The following is a 26439-nucleotide window of genomic DNA, read 5'->3' as shown; positions in this document are numbered from 1 at the left end:
TAGGAATTGCCTTAAATCTTTATATTACTTTTGACAATATAGTCACTTTCACATTATTAGTTCTTCTGATAAACAACAAGATATATCTTTCCATTTTTCTAATGTCCTATCTTCTTTCTTCAGAGTTCTATAATTTTCATTACAGAGGACTTTTTCGTTAGTTGATTCATGAATGACAGGTTTTCATAACTTTTCCAATTTCTTTTTTGTTTTTTTTTTTTGGTTTTTCTCCGGTACCAGGAACCGAACTCACGATCTTGCGCTTGCCAGGCAGGCGCTTTTGCCGCTGAGCTAAATCCCCAGCCCCTAACTTTTCCAATTTCTTCCACTTCCATTTCTTTCTGATCTGTTAGATCCTCTTCTCTGTAGTAAATTTTGATAACTGGATTTTCAGTAACTGGATATCAGCTCCATACCTGAATCTACTTGTCTATAGGATGGCTGGTGAGTGAGTTGCTGTATTTGTTTTTACAAATCCCTGAACTTTTTATTTAAAAAACACAGTCAAGCCCTACTTGGGCCCTTTCTATAATTAGTATCCTGTATGAGTCATCCTTATAAATAACTAGGTTGCATAGCATAGTAAAAACTAAAAAGTAAGTACATTATTCAAAGACATAAAATAATATGTTCCTATTATTTATTGGATCTACAAATTTTTGAGTAATAAATTTAAAAATTAGATTTATGAGTCCTAAATTTTAAAATCACCCACAAATTCTGTCTATCCCTATTTTTTTCAAGCGTAAGGAGGATTTATTGAAAGAAAGAAAGCTTGTGTCTGAGAGGGATAGAGGGGGCCTGGAAAATCAATTGCCCATCCCCATGTAATTTTAAAAAATGAAAAACATTTTAAATATATAGTTGATAAAAATGAACTCTTTGTCTCTATTCATTCCAGGAGATGAGAAACTATGAAATAAATGTAAGTTTCAAGGGCCTACTGTTAACTACTAATTGATAGTAGTTATTCTGATCATAGACATGACTCAACAGCAAAATATAATTAAAATGTACTTACTGCTAGATATATTGTCCCATGTAATACACAGTATGATTGAACAATATGCTGAATGTTTAGATTTCAAACATTTATTTAATAAAATATACATTGCCATTAAATCTCCTCAAAATATTCCCTCTCATATCAAACACAATCATCCCATCATTCCTGCCACTTTCTGAAGAAGTTCTAGAGTCCTCTTTCATGAATGTCTTGAGTTGTCACAACTGATTGAACATCCTAAAGTAATTCAAAATATCTGCCTTTCTTTGTCATTTTGACATTAGGAAAAAGTCAAAAATCACACATTACAAGAGCTGGTGAATATTATGGATGAGGCATTATCATAATATTGTTACAAGTTTGGATTTCTTGTTTGAATTTTTTTCTTTATATAGGCTTTCCTGTCAAATTTTTTAGGCCTAAAATACCACAAAATTTAGTGCTGCCATTTTTGGAGCTGCCTCTTGTGGCCAGCCTTCACCTGTCTACCAGTTTCCCAGTCTTCCTGTTGTCTTACATCCTTGTACTTCCTATAGGTTGAAAAATGGCTGCTGCTCCTCAAGTCCTAATATCCACATAGAGTTTAGAAAGTAAGAGGAAAAGGTATAAATGCCGTCTCAGAAAGTTTTGTCTTTTTATTTTATAAATAAATTCCTTTCGGGGCTGGGGATTTAGCTCAGTGGCAAAAGCGCCTGCCTGGCAAGCGCAAGGTCGTGAGTTCGGTTCCCGGTACCGTAGAAAAAACCAAAAAAAAAAAACAAAAAACAAAAAACAAAAAACAAAAAAAAATTCCTTTCAAAGTGTCAAACTTTCGTTAATGTAAGTTTAAACTATAATAACTGCAGCAACAGCCAGAAGCAGAGGAGATTGTGTGTGTGTGTGTGTATGTGTGTGTGTGTGTGTGTGTGTGTGTGTTTGCACCCAGTGAGCTACATCCTTAGCCATTGTTAAATTTTTTTAAATTTGGAGACAGAGTTGCTAAGTTAATAAAGAAACATGAGCTTGTAATCTTCCTGCCTCAGGCTCAGAGTGCTAGGATTGCAGATATGCATTAACACATCTAGCTAAAGGAGACACTATTTTACTTGTCTCTATTACTTCATTACTGAAGAATTCAGTAATTTAGTGGTATAGTAATATATCCATAGTGTTCTAAATTGCCTAGGGCTTTTGTTTTCTCTGTTTTCTATGCATATTTATTCACCCTAGTAAAATGGTATCAACATCTATTCTAGGAGCTACAACATAGTTACCGCTCCCTCAAGTATATACCACCAACGCACACAAATTACAAAACAAATGCTCTGTGAAAACCCATTGGACATGCTGAAAAACTTATAGTTTGTGTCTCCATTTCTTCCTTTTCTTTTACTACAATAGTTTTTAAATTTCTCTTATTAGTATTGATGTTTTTACCGATGTGTGACTCTTTCTCTTTTCTTGGAAGTGCTGAGGTTCAGACCCTAAGCCTTTATGAAATATTTTAATCATGTTATATTTCCAAAGGGTGAAAAAAATCAAAGAACATAAAGGAAACTAAACTTAAAGGCAAATTCTTTGTTTCTTTAATCCTACTCTTAATAGTCCAAAGTGAAAGAGACAACCATTATTGAGCAATTCTGTTTGTGGTTCCTCTGCTAATGATCTCCATAATGCTAACTTATGTACACCATTACATTTTAATTTATCAACTTTAAGACACAGTTTAATGCCATGGTATAAATTATGAGGAATGGTGTTTATTCCAGATCTTCTTTCACCTTTTGTGCCAACTTTCATGCTATTTATATTCAATTTTTCCATTCGTGTATCAGTTGTATTTAGAATAATAAATACAAGACTAAGCACTATTTGTAATTCCATTAACTTTAGGCTCTCTGAAATATTAAATAAAGTATGTAGTCACACTACACTCCTCACTGTGTGTTCTCTTGCTCCTCTCATCCATGTCTGTTGGCTGAGCTGTCTTCTGTAAGCTCCCAGGCAGGTGCCAGTGCTCAGAGAAAGAACTGGTCACCTAGGTCTCATGGATGCCAGCAACAGAGATCACAGAAGATCATCAAACACCCTAACACCTACTTTCCCTGGACTTCTTCCCCCACCAAGATGTGTCAAAAGGAACCCTCTGCTCTCAAAGTGAAATGCTACCTCCTTTATGAGGGCTTAAGAGACCCTACAATGCTCCTAGGAGGGAGTTGAAGTGGGTGAACCATGCCCAGAGTAGGATTCAGCTTCCTTTGACCATATCAGAACCTCTCCATAGGCCTTAGGAAGAGACCTTGGTGCTCATGTAAGTTTCTGCTTCTTCACTTTGCCCCAAAACAAGAGATCACAAAGGACCCAAGGTAATGTCTCTCCTAATTTTGACACTTGCAGTCTCACCTACACTATCTGCCTTGAGTTTCTCAGAACTAATACTGTGTTCTTTGTTCCTACTCTTGTCAGGTACCTAGAATTCGAGTTCTCATTCCCCTTCTCTATTTTCCTTTCCTTTTTTAGTAAACATGAGTTTACTACATGTCAGGGTACCAAATCATTTTACTTTTATACATTCAAATAGATATTGTTAAATGTTACCTTTTCAAAATTGAACACTATTTTCCCAACATACAGATAGAATATGCTTTTGCAATACCTTTACTTTGTTCTCTCTGTTTAACTTCCTTTATTGTTCCTGATAGACATTTAATAAATCCATGCGTTGAATTTTTATTTTTTTACTTTTATTATTACATGTTTGCAGTACATAGTGTGGAGTTTGTACGTGCACATAACATATCTTAATCCTTTTTTCATCCCCTTTCACTCCCCTCTTTCTTCCTCCTCTCATGATCCCCTTATCATTTGAGAAAGATGTCTCCCTACTTCTCACTATCTGTCTCGGTTTTTGCTCTTTATTTATATTTTGTGTTTCTCAGATAACAGAAACCATGTGTTATAATTTGTGTCTGGATGTCCCCCCAAAGCCTCATGCAGTCATGGGGAGGGTTTCTAGAGTTTGTGATTGATCCATGGTCTAATGCTGAGATTAAGGATCTGAGTGCTACACCTGCTCTGGGGTACGCAGGTTTCATACAATATAATGGCGGGAAAGAAGCTTGCTCGCTGCTGCTGCTCCTCCCTTTTTGCTCTTGTTGCCTTTGCTGTTTTCTGCCACCATGAACTGTCGCCCTCAGCCATGTCACTGTACCTTGAAGTCAGCCAAGTATGGACTGAAACCTTCACAAACTGAGCTAAATAAAGCTTACCTTTCTTAATTCTTGGCATCAGATATTTTGTCTCAGTAATGAGAGGAAAGTAGGGAAGACATCATGTGATATTTAAATTCATGTGTCTGATTTATTTCCCTTAATATTAAAATCTCAAGGTGTATCCAATATCCTATACATGACTCAAGTTTATCTTTATTTATGGCAAAGTAGGAATTTATTGTGTGTAAAAATAATATTTGCATTATCCATTCATATATTAATGGACATATAGGCTGCTACCAAGATTTAATTTATGTGCTTCTACAAATATGGATATATACATATCACTATAATATGATGTCTTTAGCTCTTGAGATGATATCTAGAAGGGAAATAGTGGGGTCAAATGCAATATCTACATTAGTTTTTTGAGGGATCTACATATTAATTTCCATAGTTGTATTATTTTACATTCCCACCAACAGTGTAAGAGGGTTCTTTTTCCCCTACAGTCTCATTAGCATTTATTATTATACAATTTCTTGATGATAGTGACTCTCTTGGATAAGGTGGAATCCCAATACCGTTTTAATTTGTACTTCCCTAATGCCCATGTGCAGTCGAACATTTCTTCATGTATTTTTTGACCATTTGTAGTTCTTCTTCTTCTGAGAAGTGTCCATTCATTTCAAAAGCCCATCTTTTTTATTGGATCTTACATTTTAGAAGTTCTATGTTTTTATATATTCTAGAGTTAGTCCTCTGTCTGAGGAATAGCTGGCAAAGTTTTCCCTTTTCTGGGTTGCTTTTTCACTCTTTTTTTTCTATGAGGAAAGTTTTTAATTTGATATTATCTCATTTGTTCTTGGCACTGTATTTATTGTATAACTGGGGTTCTGTTCAGAAAGTCCTTGCCTATGTCTATAACTTCTCAAGTTTTATCTATTTTATCTTCCAGTAGATTATCTGTTTTAACATTTAGATCTTTGATTTACTCTGATTTTAGTTTAGTACATGATGAGAGATATGGGTCTTGATTCAATCTTCTACATGTGGATGTTTTCCCAGCACTGTTAAAGGGGCTGTCTTTCCTCTAGTGTACGTTTTTGGCCCCTTTGCCAAAGAGCAAATACTTTAACGTCCTTGGGATTGTTTCCGCATCCTCTATTCTGTTCCACTAACCCTCATGTCCGATTCTGTGTTGGTACTATGCTGTTTTTATCACTATAGCATTGCATTATAACTTTAAATCCAGGATTGCAATACCATTTTCTTTGCTCCGATTTAGCCAGCATTGTTTTTGCTGTTTTGGGTCTCTTGTGGCTCCATATAAATTTTGGGGTTTTTTTTCTCTAGTTCTGTGAAGAATATTGTTATTATTTTGATTGAGATCTTACTAAATCTGCATAGCACTATTGGAAGTACTGCCATTTTGACTATACTACTTTGTGAAGTGTTATGGTTTGTGCCTAGATGTCCCTCAAAGCCTCAAGTGCTAATAGGGTTTTTTCATAGGTGGTTGAATTTAGAATGTGTGATGCTGGGATTAAGGGTGTGTGATTAGTAAATCAGTCCACTGATTGATTTGCCATAGTTCTGGCTAGGATTAGGGATGTGAATGCTATAACCACTGTAGGGCAGATAGACTGCACACAATATAAGGGACAGAAAGAGTCTTGTTTGACCCCTCCATCCCCCATTGCTTTTGTTACCTTGTGGGCACCATGAACTGTGCTCTCTGAAATCCACCTGCCGAACCACCCTACCTTGGAGCCAGACAATTATGAACTGAAACCTTCACAAATTGTGAGCTGAATAAATCTTTATCCATTTAACTTTGGGTGTTGGGTATTTTGTTTCAGTAACTTGAGAAAAATAAATAACGCACAAGCCTATATGCCAATAAATTGGAAAATTCAGAAGAAATGAATAGATTCCAAGATAGATACATATGAATTACCCAAACTGAACCAAGAATGTATAAAGTTTCTGAATAGTCCAGGAACAAGCAATAAAATTGAAGCAGTAATAAAATACCTACCAGCTAAGAAAAGCCCATATCTGGACAGGTCTACTGCTGAATTCTACAAGAACTTCAGGGAACATCTAACACCAATACTCTTCAAACTCTTTAATAAAATTGAAAGGGAAGGAGTTCTCTCAGAGTAATTCCTGGAAGCTAGCATTATCTTAAGTCCAAAACCAGACAAAGATCCAACCACAAAAAGAGAATTTAACGTTGGCCCAAGTCTTTAATGAAAATAGATACTGAAATCTCAATAAGATACTGGGCAAATAGAATGCAATAAATCATTAAAAGACCACATATTATGACCAAGTTGGCTTCCTCTTTGATATGCAAGTGTGTTTCAATATATGCAAGTCATAAATGCAATGCATCATATAAGCAGAAGCAAGGACAAATATCACACAATGATCTCAATTGATGCAGAAAAGTCCTTTGACAAAATCTAATATCCATTAATGATAAAAACAATGAAGAAAATAGGTATAGAATTTTATCTCGATCTGATAAAATCCATTTATGACTGACCTACTGCCAACCTCATATTAACTCAGAAAAATCTGAAAACTTTTCCCCTAAAATGAAGATCAAGTTGAGGATGTCTGCTATCACACTCCTGTTTAACTTAGTACTAAAAATATTAAAGCAATCACCCATGAAAAAGAAATAGAAAGTATATTTATAGAAAGGGAATCACTCAAATTATCATTCTTTGCAGTTGACATAATCCTCTACATTGAAGACCCAAATATTCCACCAAAGACTCCTAGAATCAATACACTATTTCAGCAATGTAGGAGGACACAAAATCAACATAAAAATCAATAGCATTCTCATATACCAATAATGAGCTCACTGGGGAAAACAATATTCACAACAGCACAAGTAAAAACTAAATATTTACAAAGCAATGTAATCAGTGAAGGAAAAGGGCTCTACAATCAAAACTACACTGCTCTGAAGAGGAGATCAAAGAGGGCATCAGAAAATTAAAAGATATCACCGTTCCTGAGAAGCAGAACCAATGTAGTCAAAATGGCCATACTTCTCTCCCCTGCTAATAATTATACATCTAATTTCCATTTCCTTCTTGTTTAGTTTTTCTTCCACAGTCCAGTTGCTGAAGTTTTTCCACATTCAGGCACTGTGTCCACTGCAATTTACAGACTGTCATCATCAAAATCTCAAATATCCTCAAACTTACGAATGAGCATTTTCATTATCATTGCACATTAAGCCACATCTGCTTCCCCTGAAACTATCTCATACAGGGGCTGTTCATTTGTTCTCGTGAACCTCTGGGTGTAGGGGGAGACCTTGCTCCTCATTTCAGACTCCAGACTCCTCTCCCCACCCTACTGCCTCCCCTCAAAGAAGCCACATATTGCATGTCATGGGAGTGTAATAGTATAATTCATTGCTGTACTCATACCGATGACAGCGCTTTCCCAGTGAGCTCAGATCCCCTTTCATGTTTCAGTGCTTCCCCTCCTTGCTTTGATTTTTTTTATTTTTAATACATCCAGCCAAGAAGTTTCACATTTCATAAGCCTGAAATTTAGGTATGCATTTAAATGCCTAAATCGGTTCCGACCTGTCTTTCTAATCTCAGTTGTTTTTTTTAAAAAAATAGAACATACTTAATCATTTGGGAAATCCTATTGGCCTGAAAAATGTTTGTGGGAAACACGTAGTTTTAAGTAGTTTGCTTCTGTCCACTATAGTTTGGATCTCAAATGGCTCTCAAATGCCCACATGCTAAATGTGTGATCCTCAGCTTGTTTGAGAGGTGAGACCTAGTAGGAGGAAGTGATGTCCGTGGGTTGTGCCTTTTGAGGGAATATTGTGATATTGGCCTGTTCTTGTCTCTCCTGCTCTCTGTCTCTCTGTCTCTCGCTATCTCTTTCTGTCCCTATCTCTCTCCCTCTCTTTTTCTCTCTCTCTTTCTTCCTGTGCCTGCTTCACAGCTGTAATGAAGTGCAGAGATTTCCTTTCCTGTGCTCCTGCCTTGATATGCTGCCTTGCCACAGGCCCAAACCCCAAAGATCAAATAGTTATGAACTAAAGCCTCCAAAAGTTGTAATTCAAAATAAATTGTTCCACTTTTTAGGAACATTTACCTCAGGGGTTTGTTACATAATTGAAAGCTGTCCAGCACACTGTCCAGTGACCAGCTCGTACTCCCTGAACTTGCAACTCAAACTCTCCCTTCTACATTCCAAGCTCCTTCTAAGTGCTTTGGGAATTATACCTTCCCAGAGAACTCAGTACTGTCCCTGTGGATACTCTCCCTGTATAGTGCACTACAAATCCATAGTTTACTAACTGCCACTCCTGCTACCCTTCCTTCATTCATTCTCTTCACTGTAAGGGATATTGACATACTGACTTTCCTTTCAGAGGGAAGAACAAGAGCAGACAAACAGAAACATATCTTACATTCTTTTGTTTTGAACCACAGCCCTTCTGTATGACCTGTCAGTCTTCTTGCAGCTTTAAAATCTTTTCTTTCTTTGTATCCATGAGATACAAAATGATGAAACAAGTAAATTTAGTTTTTGACATGTATATCGAGTTTTATTAGCCTCAGTTTCATAACAGAAAATACTTCTAAAAATTTTATTCTCCAGGATGATTTTTGGAAGTTGGTGTTTGTGTTTTGAGACACAATGGATAGCATGTACACTGGTCTAAAGAGCTGTCTGATTGTGGAAAAGGACTCCTTTAATGATATCTAACACTATGAATGGTCTTTAAAGACATCATCATAGTGTCCTTTAATCCTTTGATTCAGGTATTTGTCCTTAAGAAAAGAACGAGAGGATTGGGGATATGGCTCAGAGGCATAGTGCCTGCCTGGCTAGTGCAAGGTCGTGAGTTTGATTCCCAGTACCAACCAAAACAAAACAAAACAAAACAAAACAAAACAAAAAATATCAAATTGCTAAAAAAAAAAAAATCCAACCATCTTTGATACAGTATTTTAATAACCTGGTTACATTTGTCAGTACTCTGAAGAAAATCAGGAAATATATTAAATAAGTAATAAAGGGAAGAATTTAAAACAAAAGATAAAATATTAATGAATAATCTATTTTCAGAGTCATGTCTAGAATAAATAAGAATGCAGGAATAACTCCTAAGTAGACTAAGAAAATGTAGGCCTTGTTCAAATGAAAGTAATACATTTAAATTGAATATTTCAGTGTTCATAAACAGAATGACCTTTCAGTTTGCATAATTCTAGTGTCAAAATTCAATAAGATTAAGTGGATTTTTCAGAAAAAATGATGTGGAAAGCATAGGCTTTCTTTTATGAGTAAAAAGAGATATTGCTATTTTTAAAATAAAAATAAAGTCAACTGTGAAGTCCTATGTAAGGACTTGTTATGGCTCTCCTAGGAATATCAAGTGACACTGTGACATCTCAGAAATATTATCAGTGAATATTTTTATCTTAATAAAAATATTTTTGAGGTTCCTAAAGGCAAGAAAAATTATCTGCAGTGCCTCTAATGATTTTAAAGTAATTAAATTGTACAGTGCTTTCTCCAGCTCTGGGAAAGCTGCTAGAACAGGGCATTATAGTTTTGTTTTCAATTCTTCATCATTCAAGGCCTTGGAATTTTGGTGTCCATCTTTGCACTCAGTTTCCTTTTCTGTAACTTTTGTGTCTGCAAGCTCAGTTCCAGCAGAGTCATTTTCACCAGGTAGATGCCGTTTCCTCAAAAGAATTAGGGTCAAGAAGGCTGGAAGAAAGCTTAATCCTCTTAGTCCTGCAGGCAGTCCAAGGTAGATGTGCCTATTTAAAACAGTATTCAAACATATTAAGTCTTACACAAATAATGCGGTCAGTACAAACGAATTTTGTTTATTTTATATATACTTTATTACCTTAAGAACAATGGCAGCTATTATTTTGCCTGTCAATCTTTTATAAGTAACTTTGCTGGATTAAATTCAATATTTGTTAAACTGTGTTTTTCATTGTCTACTAGAAAGTCCAAATTTATTTTCTTTACTTGTAATCATTTGTTAGTATTCTTGCATTGAGTAGAACTTCCATTTTAAGCATAATGCTGACAAGGACAGCCATGTTTGTACCCACTATTTAATAAAAAAGTCCAAAGAATCAACACTAATTATGGTATATATTTGGGGGGTATTTTTTAAAGGAAATTTTTCTGTTCTGAGTTTGCTCAAAGTTTTAATCATGAATGTACAAAATATCACATCATTATTCTACACAGAGAGACAGGCAAGATTTTTCCAACTTTATATTTATAAACTGTTAAACCAATAGATTTTTATGATGTGAGACCAATCTTGCATCAATAAATAAACCTCATTAGCCACTGTTATGAATTAGTAGATTCAATCTGCTAATTTTCACTGAGAAATTTTGCATCTATACTTATGAGATTAGCTTGTAAATTTGGTTTTTGTATTGAACTTATCCAGAGTTAACATTAGGATTGTACTAGCTTTATAAAAGGAATTGGGAATTCTTCTCTTTTTTCCTTTCCTTAGAATAATTCATATAATGCTGGAATCATCAGTTTGTTGCACATTGGATAAAATTTGCCTTAAATTTTGTGGACTTGTACCTTTGGGTGGTAGGTATTTTTTAAAGATCATTTTATTTTATTTTAAACAGAATAAAAGACAAAAAAATAAAAATTGTAAAGAATTTCAAAACAAGGTGATAAGAAATTAACAATGGTTATTATTTTGTTATCTTCAAAGTAGTTGCTCAGATTACCAGATATAGGCATGTAAAATTGACCAAACAATATAAACACTAACTGCTCCTTTCAATGAACTAATAGAAATTAGCAGTGCAATTATCTTAGCTCTATTGTACATATCTTATAAATAAAAATTAGAGCTGGGAGGGTAGCTCCGAGTGTTTGTCTAGCACATGAAAGGTCCTGAGTTCAATCCCCGGCAACACAAAAACAATAAGTTAGGTATAGTTCAAATTATAGGAAAGAGAAAATAAAATGAAAATCTCACTGTCCAGAGGTAGCTTCTATCTACAAGTTAGGAAAACTCTCACTATGCATATTATGTAAATAGAGAATAAGAATATAATTTATTTTTTCTTTGTGGTACTAAGGATTGAATCCAAACCTTGCAATACTAGGCAATTGTTCTACCACTGAGCCATTTTTCCAGCTCTTTCTAAATCTTGAAACAAATACTTTCTAAATTGCCCACACTGGACGTTAGTTCATGAATTTTTTGCCCCAGCCTCCTGAGTACCTGGGGTTGTATATTTTTTTCCTTCTTTCTTTTCTCCTGTCCTCCATCCCAGTTGTTCTTTCCTTTTGAATATTTTCTTTCCCTTTCACAATAAGATGATTTATACTTCTATAAAGCTACAAAAATAATCATGTTTTCTGTATATTTATTGTTAAATTTGCTCATTTATTCTGGCCTAGGAAATTCTCTAATATATTTCCAAATTTTTATTTCTGAAACCTGCAAGTATCTGGTATCCTTTTATTATTCTTAACAGTGTTTATTTCTGCCTGCTGTGTTTACTTGCTTATCCAGATTATTGTTATTATTATGGTCTCATCTTTCCCAAAACATAGATTTTTATTTGTTGACTGTTGATAGGAAGAATAGCTTATGTATTAATTCTTCCTTATTATCATCTTTCTGCATCTACAGTTTTCAAGAGTACAGAGAGAAGCACACCAGTGACTGGATATAAGCCTCACTATAGCCCATTATGTCCTCATTTTAACTAATTCCATTTATTAGGACTATGTTTCCAAATAAGTTAATATTCTGAAGTTCTAGGTGGACATGAAGCATTGAAGCACATTTCCTAAGCCAGTACAAAGTTTTTTACCTTATCATTTTAATTGCAACATGAAATCTGCACCTTGTCGTGACTCACTGGAAGTAGTTTATTATCTCTTTGGAAGCGGATATCCCAGAATTCTATGTCCATTTCTAGACTTACAGGTCTCCTCAGTCAGCCTTTGAATTCAGTTCTGTTTACTCTTTCATGTTCCTGTTTAATTTTAGTTTGGGACCAGATGTCCAGAATGATAGCTACATTGTCTTTGAACCTAGCTATGTCCCTTTGGGATTTTAAAACCATTGTATCTATTATTCCTACTTGGGATAGGAAACACATTAGTATGTAATCAAAGAATTATTTATGTGAGGTTTATATTATATTATGTTGTTATTGTATATTATATTTACATTATTATAAAGTTATATTTATATTATTTATATAGAGAATTATTTATGAGACTGTTCTGTTTTATCTCTTTTTGTTGTACTTTGTCTAAATCCTGAGTTCATTTAGTCCTTTAAAAATGTATGTACTTGAATATATCTAAAAACTCCTTGATTAGCTTCAAATTTTCTATTTAATGCTTTTATTGACATAGAGTTCTAGCTATTCAATTAGTCTCAATATAATTTATTCTTTTATGCATAATTAATTTAAAACTGTGTCCTTTCTCTTTCTGAACATTTAGGGTTTTGACATTGTTTTCATTCCAATTCTAATCCCATGGCATTTGAATAGAAAACTGAATTTATATGTTGTCAAAAGTTTGGTTTTTCAAAAGTTTTCTTTGTGGCGTAGGACCTAGTCAGTTTTTATAAATGTTTAATATAGGCTTCAGAAGAATATATGTTCGGTTTGGTTAGTAAATATCTACATCTATTAAATTACTCATATAATTTGATAATTCAAATATTCTATATACTTATGTGAATTTTTAATGATGACTGATTTGCATATGTTGAACTACGCTCACACTGATGGAATTAAATTAATTTGATTACCATGTGTAATCTTTATGACATAATTTTGAATTTGACTTGTTAGTATTTTGCTGAGAAATTTTATATCTGTGCCCATCAGAAGTACTGGATTAAGGAAACTGGTCATAGCCACACTGAGAGATGAAATTTGGGGCCACATATAAATATATAAAATATAGTTAATGTATGTATACAATGCAAGTATAGTTTATACTTATATAATTTATAACGCACAAAAAGTATTTTTTATTTTCATATTTGTTATTAAAAGTTTTTTAAAAGGGCAGGAGTCCTGCAAACTGCAGGCTGGACATGAAAATATTAGGTCCAGGATTTGTGTGTTTGTGTGTGTGTTATGCATTTCTTTTCTTTTAATGTTGTGTCTATGTAATATTTTGGTACCATGATAATGTTGGCCTCATAGGATGAGCTTGGAAAGATTCTCTCCCTTTCTGTTTTATGTAATTATTTGTGAAGATTTTGTATCAGTTCTTTAAGAGTTTTGTAATATATAGAAGAAGGGCCATCTGGTCTTACACTTTTCTTTTTGGGATGCTATCACTTTTTCCAACTCAGTGTTTGTTATTAATTTATTCAGAATTTTTATACCCTCACACTTCAGTTTGGCCAGATCATGTGTTCACACATTTTTCCATTTGTTTAGATTTTTCAATTATTTTAGCATATGGTTTGTGAAAATAATCCCTAATGATACTTTGTATTTGTGTAGTATCAATTGTAAATCTCCTTTAAAATTTTTTTTTTTATTATTTGTGTTCCCCCTGTTATAGTTGGATAGGTAGACATAAAAACAAATACAAAAATATATCCTCTCTCCTCTCTTTCTCCCTCTTTCTCTCTCTTTTGGTCTAGCTAAAGATGTGTCAATATTTTTATCTTTTTGAAGAACCAATAATTTGTTTTACTTAACTTTCTATTTTTTTAAGTCTCCATCCATTTATTTTTGCTTTGATCTTTTTTTTTTTTCAGTACTAGAACTTGAATGCAGGCCTTCACACATGTAGGCCAGCGTTCTATCACTGAACCACTTTCTCAGCATTTCTGTTTCTTTACTTCTATTATTTCTGTGTTTTGTGTTGTAGAAAAACTTGAGATGCATCATTAGTTTGTTTATTTGAAATCTTTCTTCTTTTATGTTATAAACTTCCTCCCTAGTAGTGTTTTCACTGCTTCCCATGGGTTTTGGTATGTTGTTTTTCCATTTTGAGACTAGAAAACTTAATTTCCTTTCTAACTTTGTGAAGGACTCACTATTCAAAAGCATTATTTAGACCCCATTTATTTTTCCATTTTTAAAGGTTTTGTTGTTGAAATCTGGTTCTATTTCATTTGGATGTCCAAAAGATACAGAGTATGATTTCATTTTTAAAACTTTTTATAATTATTTTGTGGTTTAATGTATGGTGATTTGTTCTAAAGAAAGTTAGATGTGCTGATGAGAAGAATATGCATTCTGCATCTATCTGATGAAATGTTATATCTGTTGAATCCATTTGACCTGTAGTGCAGTTTAACTAAGATGTTTCTTGATTTTTTTTCATATAGGTGATCTATCCATGGGTGAGGTAGGACACTGAAATCTATGTGTATGGTATTGGAGCTTATCTCTCATTTTAGGACTAGTAGTCTTTGCTTTATAAAATTGAATGCCTCAACATTATGTTTTTATATATATATATATATATATATATATATATATACATATTACATATACTATATCTATATTACAAACACATATACATGTATATATTTGTAGTTGCTGTATCTTGACAAATTGTTCCTTTAATCATTATATAGTGACTTACTTATTTTATTCATAAAGCCTATTTTCTCTTTTAATGTGGCTACTGCTACATGTTTCAGATTTCACCTTCTTTAAATATCATTTTCTATCCTTTCACTTCCTGTTGTCCTCTGTTATAATTTAGAATTTAAATGTCCCACAAAGGTCATGTGTTGAAATCTTAGTCCACAGATAATGGTATTGCTGGGAAGACAAGGAGCCTTTAGAGGTGGTGTTTAGTGGAAGTGAGGGCGCTGAGGCACACTCTTGGAGTGCGTAGTCGGACCCCAGCACCTTTCTCTCTTTTCTCTCTCCCCTGCCCCATCAATATCCCCTATCTTCCACCAGATTCCTCATTATTAAACACCATATTCAATATCCACAATTTAAAGGAGAAAAGGCTTAGTTTAGTTCATGCTTTAAGGAGATTCAGTCCATGGTCAGATGGCTACAAGGCAGAAACATCATAGCAAAAGGGCACAATGGAGCAAAAGTGCTTAGTTTATGATGTCCAAGAAGGACAGAAGGGGGATAGTTGCCCCCTAAAAAAAGAAGGGGCGAGAACCAGATATGGTATTCAAGGTCAAACCTTCATGACCCATCCAGAGTACCCAGAAGGGTGCTGCAACCATTCCCGGGCAACTCTCAAGACAATCCAGTTGACCCAGTTAAGCATATCCATCGCCCTCTCCTTCCTGGCTTCCACAAAGTGATCAGATTTACTCTACCGGGCACTTGTTACCATGATTTTCTGCCTGAAGGTAGGTTTCAAAAACAAGCAAGCCAATTGACCATGGGTGGGAAGGTATGAGCCAACATAAATCTTTCCTCCTTGTAAATTAATTTCTTCAGTGTTTTGTGCCGACAGGGAAAGCTAACACAGAAAATCGGTACCAAGAAGTGGTGTCATTGTAGCCTCAGACAGGGCGATATCTGAAGCTCTGAAGGTGAAAATGCAAGTTGCAGAGGAAACCCGGAAGTGAGAGATCCTAGGAACCTGAAAAACCTTTTGAAGTAGAACGTGTAAGCAGTAAGTGGAGCCAGCCTGAGAGCCAGCGGTAGGAGAGAGGCTGCCCGAGGCTCATCAGCAAGTTAACCCATTGTGGAGTTTACAGCGCAGTGCACTTTTAGGAGGTGAACCTGGCTGATAAAAGTGAGTCACGGGGACGTGGCACTGGAGACTCTATCTGTCCCCTGTCCCCTTTCTCTCTATTGTTCTTCCCCTGTTTTCTGCTCCCGCCTGCCATGCACTAAGCAGCTTCGTACCACTGTGCCTTCCTCCCATGCTGCTCCTGTCTTGGGGCCATGGGCTGACACTGAACCAAAAGGAGCCTCTCTTTGTTTAAGTTGCAGATGTTTGTCGTTTGGAAAGCCACGCAACACAGCAAGCTCTCCAGTCTTCCAGCTTTTGAAGGCAACACCCTTCGCTCTTCTCTGTATGTCGCCACCCCTTCCCATAGTGCAATACTCTCAGTGGGTTTATGTCAGAGTCGCTGTATTGAGACAAGATTGGCTTAGGAGACAGCTACTCACTGAGCTAGGGCAGTGGGATTTCTGACGGAGTGTAGGAAATGGAATCTGTAGGGGTTTTAACCCCCCGGAGAAACCAAAGTCAGTCAATGAGCCCTTCTTGAGATGGCTCCTTATTACATAACGTGTCCAGGAGTTTTTTGGGATATGACATGAAACCCTTTTCTAAAGTCAGGCTACTGTGCCAATCTGTCTGCATATCTCTGAGGGTTGTAAAACTAGTAGCTAGCGTTTCCATCATCCATGTCGACAGAATTTGCTACTGTTCTTTCTGTCACACTTAGCCCTGCAGAAGGGAGACTGTCTGTCCCCTAGATGTGAAGATGCTTCTGCAGGTGCTGGGGATTTTGTTTCTCCTACTACATATGCCATTGCTCCACTTCTCTGGAATTCCCATCGTTCCATGCTTCTTTGTTGATTTCCTGGGCTCCCCTCAATGCACAAGTGTACACCTGTTGTTTTTTTTCTCCTTGTGGAGAATCAGGTGAGTAAACAGTGTGTCTACTCAGCCTTCTTTCTCCCTCTTAAATTTTGAAAACTTAGGTAAAAGAGCCATTCATACTTATATTTATCACTTTAGGTAAAAATAGCAAAATAAAAATGAAGTACATAAATAAGGAATGAAGTTATAACATCAATACACATTCTGAAAATAAAGCCAAAGATTGTCACTTAGATATAAGTGATGCTATTTAATGCAAGTCCATTATTAAAAAGAAGTTCTGAGAAAACTCTTTACCTGAAGTTGTCTGTATTGTATATTCTGCACGCCCCTGGCTTACCACATTTCAAAGTTCCCCAGTGTAAACAGGTAGCATCCACTAAAGCTCCAAAATATATAGGTGCTGGAATGCCAGCTACAATTGAGACAGTAAGAAGAAGGCATCAAGGTAAGAAAGAAGACTTATTATTTGAAAATATTTTCATTTTCCCCATTTGCATAACAAAATACAAAGTGAGTGCTTTGTTTCATTTCTAGAAATTATTCGATTTTTATGTAAGTTTTCTAGATTATAAAGGATATTATGTTGACTAAGAGACAATATTATTGATAGCATAAAATAATTAATGATCCTGAGTTTTATACATTTTCTGAAATGTTTTTGAATCATCATGTGTATATTTTCTTTAGATAAATCATCCCCTGCTCATTCATTTTAAAGTCTGCTAGCAGATAAAAAGTATAATTCAGTTCAGATAGGACCATTTCAGATGAAAAGGATACATTCTCCATGTGCTTATACTTTATTCTCATACTAATTGTAAAGCACTGTTTAGAGGTAGAAGGGTTTTCTGGTGGGTTCTTTTCTGAGAGAATTGTTTCGTCTTTTAAGTATTTAATACTGCTCTGATATGACATTGGGAAAAATAACTACTCATACCAAATATTCTTGTGCAAAATGTATGCAATCCCACACCAAGAGACTTCTCTTCAGACTTGATGCACCTAAAATAAATTTACAAATAAAAAATTTAAAATGACTACAATTTCTTAAAAGCACTTCTTCTACTCTATAATAAGCTCTGAATATTAGACCACATATGTTCGTGCTCAGGCCTTGTTTTTTAGGGCATGATTATCTAGTTTGAAGCCTAGATGGAAGTTACATTTCTGCCATTGGCACTTTATATGAACATTTTTGCACCTTCACTTTCCACCAGAAGTTAGCAAACAAGAAAGTACTTCATATGAATCCATTTCTATCTCAGTATCAGCCTATTGACCGTTCTTGATTCTAATGGTTAAAACTTTGGCCTAACACAAGATAATGCACTCTTACATATAGTCAAATTATTTGTATTAATGAAACATAAGAAATTTTATCATTTACATAGGTAATTGTGAGTAAAAGGAAAGCAATAATAAAAATCTTCAAAAGAACATTATTTTTAAAAATCACAAAGCAAACCTATTTTAAATGATTTGGTATAATTTTTAAGAGTTGCACAGAGATTCCTCTATTCTCTCCAAAACTTCTCTCATGTTTCCATTGTTTCCTGAAATTCATCTATGGAGAAATAAAACTGGTAAGTCTCCAAATGTATTTTTGATGTCTTCCCACACACTGTTGCACCAGCATGGCTGCCTGTTTGAAAAATTCACTTGCAGACCATCTCTGTCCTATCGTTTCTTCCTTGATTAATTGAAAACTGAGAAAATACAAGCAGATTTCCTCACAAAAGACTGCCATACATTTTTAGGAGAAACTACATTTTATTGTTTTTTGGGGTACAGATATTTTACTGGATAGAGTAGTTGAACATGCTCATAAAATGAGACATAGTTGATCAGAGGATGCCTCACAGAGAAGTTACTTAGACAATATCAATAAATTTCCTCAGAAGAAAAAATCCAACAGAACCAGCTTCATCCTCTTGCTCACCCAATTTCCTCTCAATACAGACAATAGGGCATTTAATTTTTACTGAAGAATTTTTCTTTCTATTCTTTCCTTAACATAGTATTTTTCCATCCCACAGAAGTATGAAATCCTGATAGTTTATAAACTCTAGTTTAAACTGTTCTCCAAGATTTGTCATTACTAGGCATTGACTAAAATCTTCAATTGCTAGAATATGGGATTCTGAAAGAAATTTTTTACAGTTGTTTAAAATTGGCAAGCAAATGGGCCTAATGACCTATCCCTATAACCCCTACACTTTCAAAAGCTAAGGCACAAGACTTCCAATTTCAAGCTCAGCCCAGGCAATTTAGCAAAACCATCTTAAAATTTAAAAAAAGGGCTGAGGTTGTAGCTCAGTGCAAAATCTCTAAATTCATTTCTCAGTCCAAAAAAAATAAGGAAAGGTCAAACAGTTATAGCTGTGCACCACTCCAGCGTCATGGTGTGAGAAATTTTATAACATTAGAGAAAAGGTATAGGTGTGGGTATAAAAAAACCACAAGTTAAACTGTGTACCACTCCAGCCTCATGGTGTGAGAGATTTTATAATAGAGAAAAGGAATAGGTGTGGGTATAAAAAATCCACAAGTTGAACTGTGTAAAGTGTTCTTGGTGAGCATGAAGGAAGAGAGTAGAGAAACAAACAAAACTGAAAGCATGAAGTACTTATTGGGGAGTAGATTTTAGTAACAAAAACTTTGCAAATTGAGGTTAACTATATTTGTGTTTTGCTTATCAAGCATGTTAATCATCTGAAAAGTACAACTTTTAAAGTTCAGGGGTACAGCCCAAGCTTAGCATGCATGAGGCTTTGGGTTGCATTACCAGCATCATGCACGGAAGACATTGCTAGCAGAAAAAAATTCAGTCCCTAGAGTAAAAAGCAAAAAAGTACAAAGAAAGCCTCATCTCAGTAGTTACAATAAATATCAATGGTTAAATTCAACAGTTTCAGGCTAGGAAATCAAATCTGGAAAATTGTTTATTCAGGGAAAATGAAAGTAAAGGGAAAGAAACAGAACGGGCATAAATCACAAAAAACCTAGAATTGCAATTTAAAAAGAAACAAAACAAATTTCTTAAAGAAACTATCAAAAGATAGTAATAATAAATTATGATAGTAATGAATGAATAATGATCAAAATAAACAAATGACTCAAATATTAAACTCAAGGGGCTGGGGATTTAGCTCAGTGGCACAGCGCCTGTCTGGCAAGTGCGAGGTTGTGAGTTTGATTCCCAGTACCAAAAAAAACCAACAACAACAACAACAACAACAAACCAAAAAGCAAATATTAAACTCAAATATGTAACTAAAGAACAGTAGAGCAAATTTGAAAGGGAGCAAAGTTATAAAGCCAGAAATCAATGAAACGAATATTGACAAAAATCCAAAAAAGAAAAATAGAAAATGTTAAATCTATTACTCATAAATATATGTGCCAACATTTTAAGTAAAATAATATTCAGAGAAACTGTGTACAACAATATATTATTTATATATTTTTTCAGATATGTAAATAAGTTTCAACATCAAAAACCTATCACTTTATTTCCCTAAACTTAAAGATCTGATATCACCATGACAGTTTAATGTGTTTGCAGTTCCTGGTTGATTCTCTAAGAAACATTTAAAAGTCTAAGATATGCAAAATTCATAAGTAAAGACACAGAAAGATGGAAAATCTACACAGAAATCTTAACATTAACAAATCATTACATGAAATTAAAAACTGTGTCAGGTAAAAAGTAAATTTTTAAGAACTCAACAGCACACCATCTAAAAAAGTAAGAGAAAATAGTACTACACATACAACACACATATACATATACAAAATATGGCAGAATTTAGTTGTATAAATTACATCTTTAATTTTAATTTAGTTTTATATTTATAATTTTATATAATTATAAATGGAAAAGAAAATAATGTAGATATATACACATGCTATAAATTGGTTCCATTCACAATCACAATTTATTTTTAATCTATAAACATTTAACTAATACATATAGGTCTGTATATATATATTAGTAACATACACATTTAACTACTATATATATGTCTTTATATACAAGTAACATATATATACTAGTAACATATATATATTAGTAACATTTTAGTAATATATATTAGTAATATATCTATTACTATCTAATATATGTATTATCTATTACTATCTATATTACTGTATTACTATATTATATTACTATATATTACATATCATATTACTATAATATAATATATATTATCTATTATTATAATATATATTATCTGTTATTATTACTAGATATATGTATATAATATATCTATTACTATCTAATATATATATTAATAACATATATTAGTAACATATCTTTGTAACTGAAGAGTGCGAGTATGTGCTTAAGGTATAATGAATGTATTTGGTCTTTGTGCATAGTTCCTGGAACAGAGCTCTTGGGAATTCTTGGAACAGCCTTGGAATTTCCTGAGTTATGAGAATGTCTTTTTTTCCTTTAAGGTTTCCCTTTTGATCCTACTTGAGTTTACACTGAGATCACGTAAAATGAGCTCCCTAGTTCTTGGCTCTGGTCCTAAGGAAGACCAAATGATCGAAGTTGGAAGTTTCAGTTCCAATCCCTGACCTCTGGTACGTGGGATAGGGGATGTAGGTGACTAAATTCCATAAAAGTTCTTTTATAAGGAATTGTGATAGATGAACTTTCAGGTTGGTGACCACACCTACATGACAGAAGGGTGGCATACCTCAATTCTATGGGGACAGAAGCTCCAACACTCTGAAATCTTACAAACCTTGCTCTGGCTTCCATTTGCATCTTTTATGATACCCCTATAAAAAACCTATACAATGAATAAATTATTTCCCTGAGTTCTAAGGGCCATTTTAACAATTTTCTGAAGTTAGATAAAAATTAAGAGGCAGTCAAATGGGACAGACCCTCAAATGAGTCAGTACAACAAACAAAAACACCAAAACTGTAGCTAGAGGCACATCCCATAAAGCCGGTCCTTGAGGTAAAGATACAGTGACCAGGCCTATGTGCATTCCTGGGAGATAAACTGTAACTTGAGATTTTATTGTGATTGGTATCATCTGGTCTTGTAAAGTCCAGATAGACATCACTTACCCAACTGGGTGACCAGAACCTCCAGACTCATCCCTTCCCCAAGATCCCTTTGCTCTTTCCATGAACATTTACTATATGACTTGCTCCCCTATTAGATCAGTATTAGCTAAGTGGCTATACTTTTAATCCTGTAGGTTGATTATAGTTTGACCCACTGCAATGGCAAGCAGAAACATTGAAATGACACCCAGGATTTGAAGGCAGATTCATTTATGTTGATGGGCACTGATGAGGATCATTCCCAGAATATCAGGCCCTGATCTCTGGTGGCCTAGAGCTTATCTGGCCTAAGCAAGCAGGGAGTACAGAGGCAGACTGGCTTGTCAATTGGGGATTGGTTTATACAATGTGCATCATAGTGATCAGCTATGCATTACAGTGACCAGCCATTTCTAAGAGACCAGAATCAACCAGAACTGAAACAGGAACTATTATTACCTGGGCAACTAAGAAATGGAAGTATACTGGCTGGAGGGCACATTTTCTGTTACACCACATTACATGCACATTGTGACATTGCTATATAAATTGCCCCTGATAAAAGGACTTGTGGCAACCGACTTCTGGGACCCCTCCTGACTTTCAAGAGCTATCTCTTAATGAACCTCTACTACACTTAACTTTCTTTGTCCTTTAAAATACATTCTGCAATTTCAGGAGACACAAACCTGACACAGCTAACATCTCGCAGGTTGGGAGTTATATTTCTTCTATGTCATTTTGGAGGTTCCACCAAGATAATTGGAAAAAGGCAAAAATTTGATTTTGTTTCATGACACCTATAAATGTTTTAACTGGATGCTTGACTGTGATTTGTTTAGGTAATCAGAAATTGTTTTTTATTGTCTGTTGGTTGCTTATGCCTTTTGTTGGTTGCTTGAGCCATACTAAAAGTTGAGAGTAGAAAATATTGTGATGTCTTCATATTTGGGCTTCTTTGATAGGATATATTTATTTTTGAGGCAGGATCTCAGATTTCTATTCTGCACTGGTTGCTCAATTCCTGTCTTGATTTGTGTGGCAGTTATGGGATGGTTTGTGTTTTCTTTTTTTCTTTTAGACAGTTGTTTAAAATGGCTGTTTGAATTTCTAATTGCTTTACAGCTCATTCTCACAGGTATGTCCAAGGTTAGGGGAGAAGATTTTGGCAGTTTACCACTATTATGGATGGTTGTTATCATTGTCAGTAAATGACAATGTGCTTCTCGGGGCTGGGGATTTAGCTCAGCGGCAAAGCGCCTGCCTGGCAAGTGCAAGGTCGTGAGTTCGGTTCCCAGTACTGGAGAAAAACCAAAACAAAAAACAAAAAACAAAAAAAAAACAATGTGCAAAAACAAACAAAAAAAAAACAATGTGCTTCTCTCTGCAATTCTAAAATTTTTTTTTCCTTTTTAATTAGAAGCTCCTAAACCCCTAAAACTTGAACCCCTAAACCCCCTAAAACATCTATAGTCATTTCCTTATAAAATACATAACCCCCATCCCTAGGCTGGAAGAAAATAAAGACTCATGCTCATCCAAAAAGGTACACATGAGAGCTCTGGGTGACTCAGCCCTGGGTAGGGGTTTTCTACTGGGGCTGGCAGGACCAGAAAGAAAAAAACAAAATCACTCAAGTCTCTTAATTTAGTGTAATTTTCACTGGCAATGCCTTCTTTCTTAAATATAGCTGCTATAGCAAAAATCAGTTGTAGCTTGTGCTTTTGGAAACATATAGTACTGTGGAGTTAAAAAATGTGAGTTTTCAGAGGAAGTAGGTTCATCTCAGTAACAGGGGCTAGTGCAGCCTGACATAGCTCTGGTCACTCTCCAGATAGCAACCACCTACTCTGCATCTTGTAAACCTCAGGGGATCCCCTGGGGCCATATAAAAACCAAGAGAGATTAAAAGGGATTCCTTCTTTCTTCCTTGTTGTTTTTAGATAAAAATCTCCGTGGTCAATTCCCTTATTCCTTTAGAGTGTATTTTTAAGCACTGAAAGTTGTTTGACCCTCATACTCTGAGAAAGGGCTGTCTAATATTTCTCTCCACCTATAAATTGCCTGGATATCCCCTAGAACAAAATAAAGTACAGAAGAAACTGGTAATTATGGTACTATTTAACAATAAGTCATACTGTAAGAGAGAGGGAAAATGATCAGAGATGCCTTATGTTCAGACTTGCTCTCTATTTAGAAAACAATCTTGACTTGAATTTGAGGTGTAGATGTGGCCACTAAAAAACCAGATGTCTCTGGCGCATCTACCAACACCGAGCCTGAAGTTCCCTTCCCTTGTCTTCTGTGCCCTCAGGATGAAATTTAAGCCCTTCAATTACTTTACTTTTATTTCTATTTTTTATTTTTTTTTGTCTTTTTGAGACAGAGTCTTGCTATGCAGTTCAGGCTGGTCTTGAACTCACTTTGTAGCCCAGGCTGGCCTCTAACTCGCAACAATCCTCCTGCCTCAGCTTCCTGAGTGCTAGGATTACAAGTGTGTGCCACCATGCTCCACTCAATTACTTTAAATTGTCAAGTATTGGTACAAAAAAATAAGTAGAGCCTAACAATAAAATAGTCAAAATTACTTTCCACAGTCTGTGCCTTTAGAGGGAACAGTTATATGTGCCTATAAAAACCTATATCACTGGTGGTTGCAGTAAGATAAATTGTCATCCTCTAGGTACCATCTTAAAAACATTCTTTGCTTTCACAGGCATAAGAGGGTTTCTTTTCTTCCTTACTCTTAACACAAGAGATCTTTTTTATTGATGACCTGTAAAAGAGTTCTGACTAGTTTGTTTATAGTTATAAACTAAAAATTATAAAAGGAATCATTGTCTTGGTTTCTTTTCTCTTACTGATGGGACAAAATACGCTGACAAAGTTAAAGATAGAAAGGTTTCGTTAGTTCACAGGCTGTAGAAGTTTCAGTCCATCATTAGCTGGCTCCAAGGTAGGGTGGTATGATAGAGTGGCAAAAGTTCTTGGGGGCAAAAGACAGAAAAAGCAACAAGAGCAACAGAGAGAAGCAAGCTGAGCCTCTTTCCCTCCCTTGTACTATAAGAAGACTACCCACCCTAGGGCAGGTGTAGCACTCACACCCCCACTCCCAGCACTAGACAATGAACCAAGCACAGATTCTGGATTGAGCTGCCTCTGAAAAGCCTGTCCCACATGACTACATGAGGTTTTGGGGTGTATTCAGACACAGAGCATTTTAGTTCAACTTGGACAAATACATCTGAGAGGACACACTGATTTGTCTGTCAGTTCAATGTGTGTTAATAACCAGTTAAAGTATCTACAGCTGCTTCTTTTGGAAAGTATAGTTTGAACTCAACAGTTTGTTTGGACTTTTTTGGAAAAAGTTACATTACTAAGTGACGAGAAAGACATTTACATAAAGAAAATGATTCTTTTACCTCAGAAGAACCATGTACCCAGGAATGGCAGCTAAAGAATAAATGAAACTGCTAATGGTTGACAAGATTAAGAAGTACTGGAGCATCATGGAACAGTCATAGCCTTTGTAGCACAGCCCGAGCACTGCTGATGCATTTCCTGATGTCTGAATGCAGCTACAGTTTTTGAACACCTATTAAAAAATAATAAATTATTCTATTTAAATGGAGGAAGAAAACTTTGAACACAAAATCAAAGTAGTTTCCATATAACCAATTGGATCAAGATAGAGGTTGCTGGGGCTGGGGTGTAGCTTGGTGATAGAGTATTTTCTTAGCATGTGTGAGGCCCTGGGTTTGAGCCCAATACCTCCCTGCATACACACACACACACACACACACACACACACACACACACACACACAAAGATAAAGACTGTTTCTTCCTTTTAATCTCATCTCTTTTGTGGTATATCTCAGTATTATACCATAAAACAAAGAATAGGATAGTAATTCCAAAAGCCTGGTATTTTTTTCTAAATATATATAAAATAAGTCTGCACTAGCCTAGTTATCCTAAACACATGACTTTTAATGAAAAAAAGTAATTCTTTGCAACAACACTGTGAAAAATCATCTGTCTCAAAGTGCAGAAGAAGAAGCCAGTTGCAGTTACTTAGAGAACGGAAGAAGAGGCCAGTTGTAGTTACTCAGAGAAAATAATCTAAAAACACAGGTAATTGGAAGAAAGGAAGGGATGTATATCATCATGCCCATATCAATCTGACATTAGAGACATGTACATCAAACAAAACATAGCCACAAGACTTTATAGAACAGTAATGCAGCCCACAGGGATGCCTGTGGGAACACCTCCTCCACACAGAGCAGGAACCGCCATTCTGGGATGTTCTTAAAAAACTGATGGACCGCAATATCATGACAAACCCAAGCCACACAAGATAAATTTGGGATATAAGTTCCCTTGCCTCTTTTGTCGTTCTCCAAATAGGACATTGCAGCCTGGTAGCAAATTTCACAGGCATACCCAGGAGCAAGTGACAAGGAAGCTGCTCCCTCCCAGTGGGCTGCCAGGTGTTTTTGTTTATTTTGTTATTTATTTGTTATGTTTTGTTTTGTTTTGTTTTGTTTTGTTTTATGAGCC

The 26439-nt window shown here is 35.2% G+C and overlaps 1 protein-coding gene across 3 annotated transcripts in view; it reads right to left on the bottom strand.

Annotated features, from left to right (window-relative positions):
* Nucleotides 1–8773: 8773 nt before the first annotated feature.
* Slco1a2 (solute carrier organic anion transporter family, member 1A2) overlaps nt 8774–26439 on the bottom strand; it is an 88704-nt gene continuing 71038 nt past the window's right edge. For all 3 annotated transcript variants that reach the window (XM_005379051.2, XM_005379053.2, XM_005379052.1), the window contains exons 12-15: nt 25297–25469; nt 17738–17802; nt 17095–17212; nt 8774–10025 (exon numbers count right to left, since the gene is read on the bottom strand). In XM_005379051.2, the coding sequence (XP_005379108.1) occupies nt 9806–10025; nt 17095–17212; nt 17738–17802; nt 25297–25469 (576 nt within the window). In that variant the 3' untranslated portion in view covers nt 8774–9805. The remainder of the gene's footprint in view (nt 10026–17094; nt 17213–17737; nt 17803–25296; nt 25470–26439) is intronic.

This window comes from Chinchilla lanigera, unplaced genomic scaffold (genome assembly GCF_000276665.1).
Source record: "Chinchilla lanigera isolate Chin_1 unplaced genomic scaffold, ChiLan1.0 scaffold00012, whole genome shotgun sequence".
NCBI lineage: Eukaryota > Metazoa > Chordata > Mammalia > Rodentia > Chinchillidae > Chinchilla > Chinchilla lanigera.
Note: the sequence above shows the minus strand (reverse complement) of the source record. Positions and strands in the feature narration are given on the sequence as shown.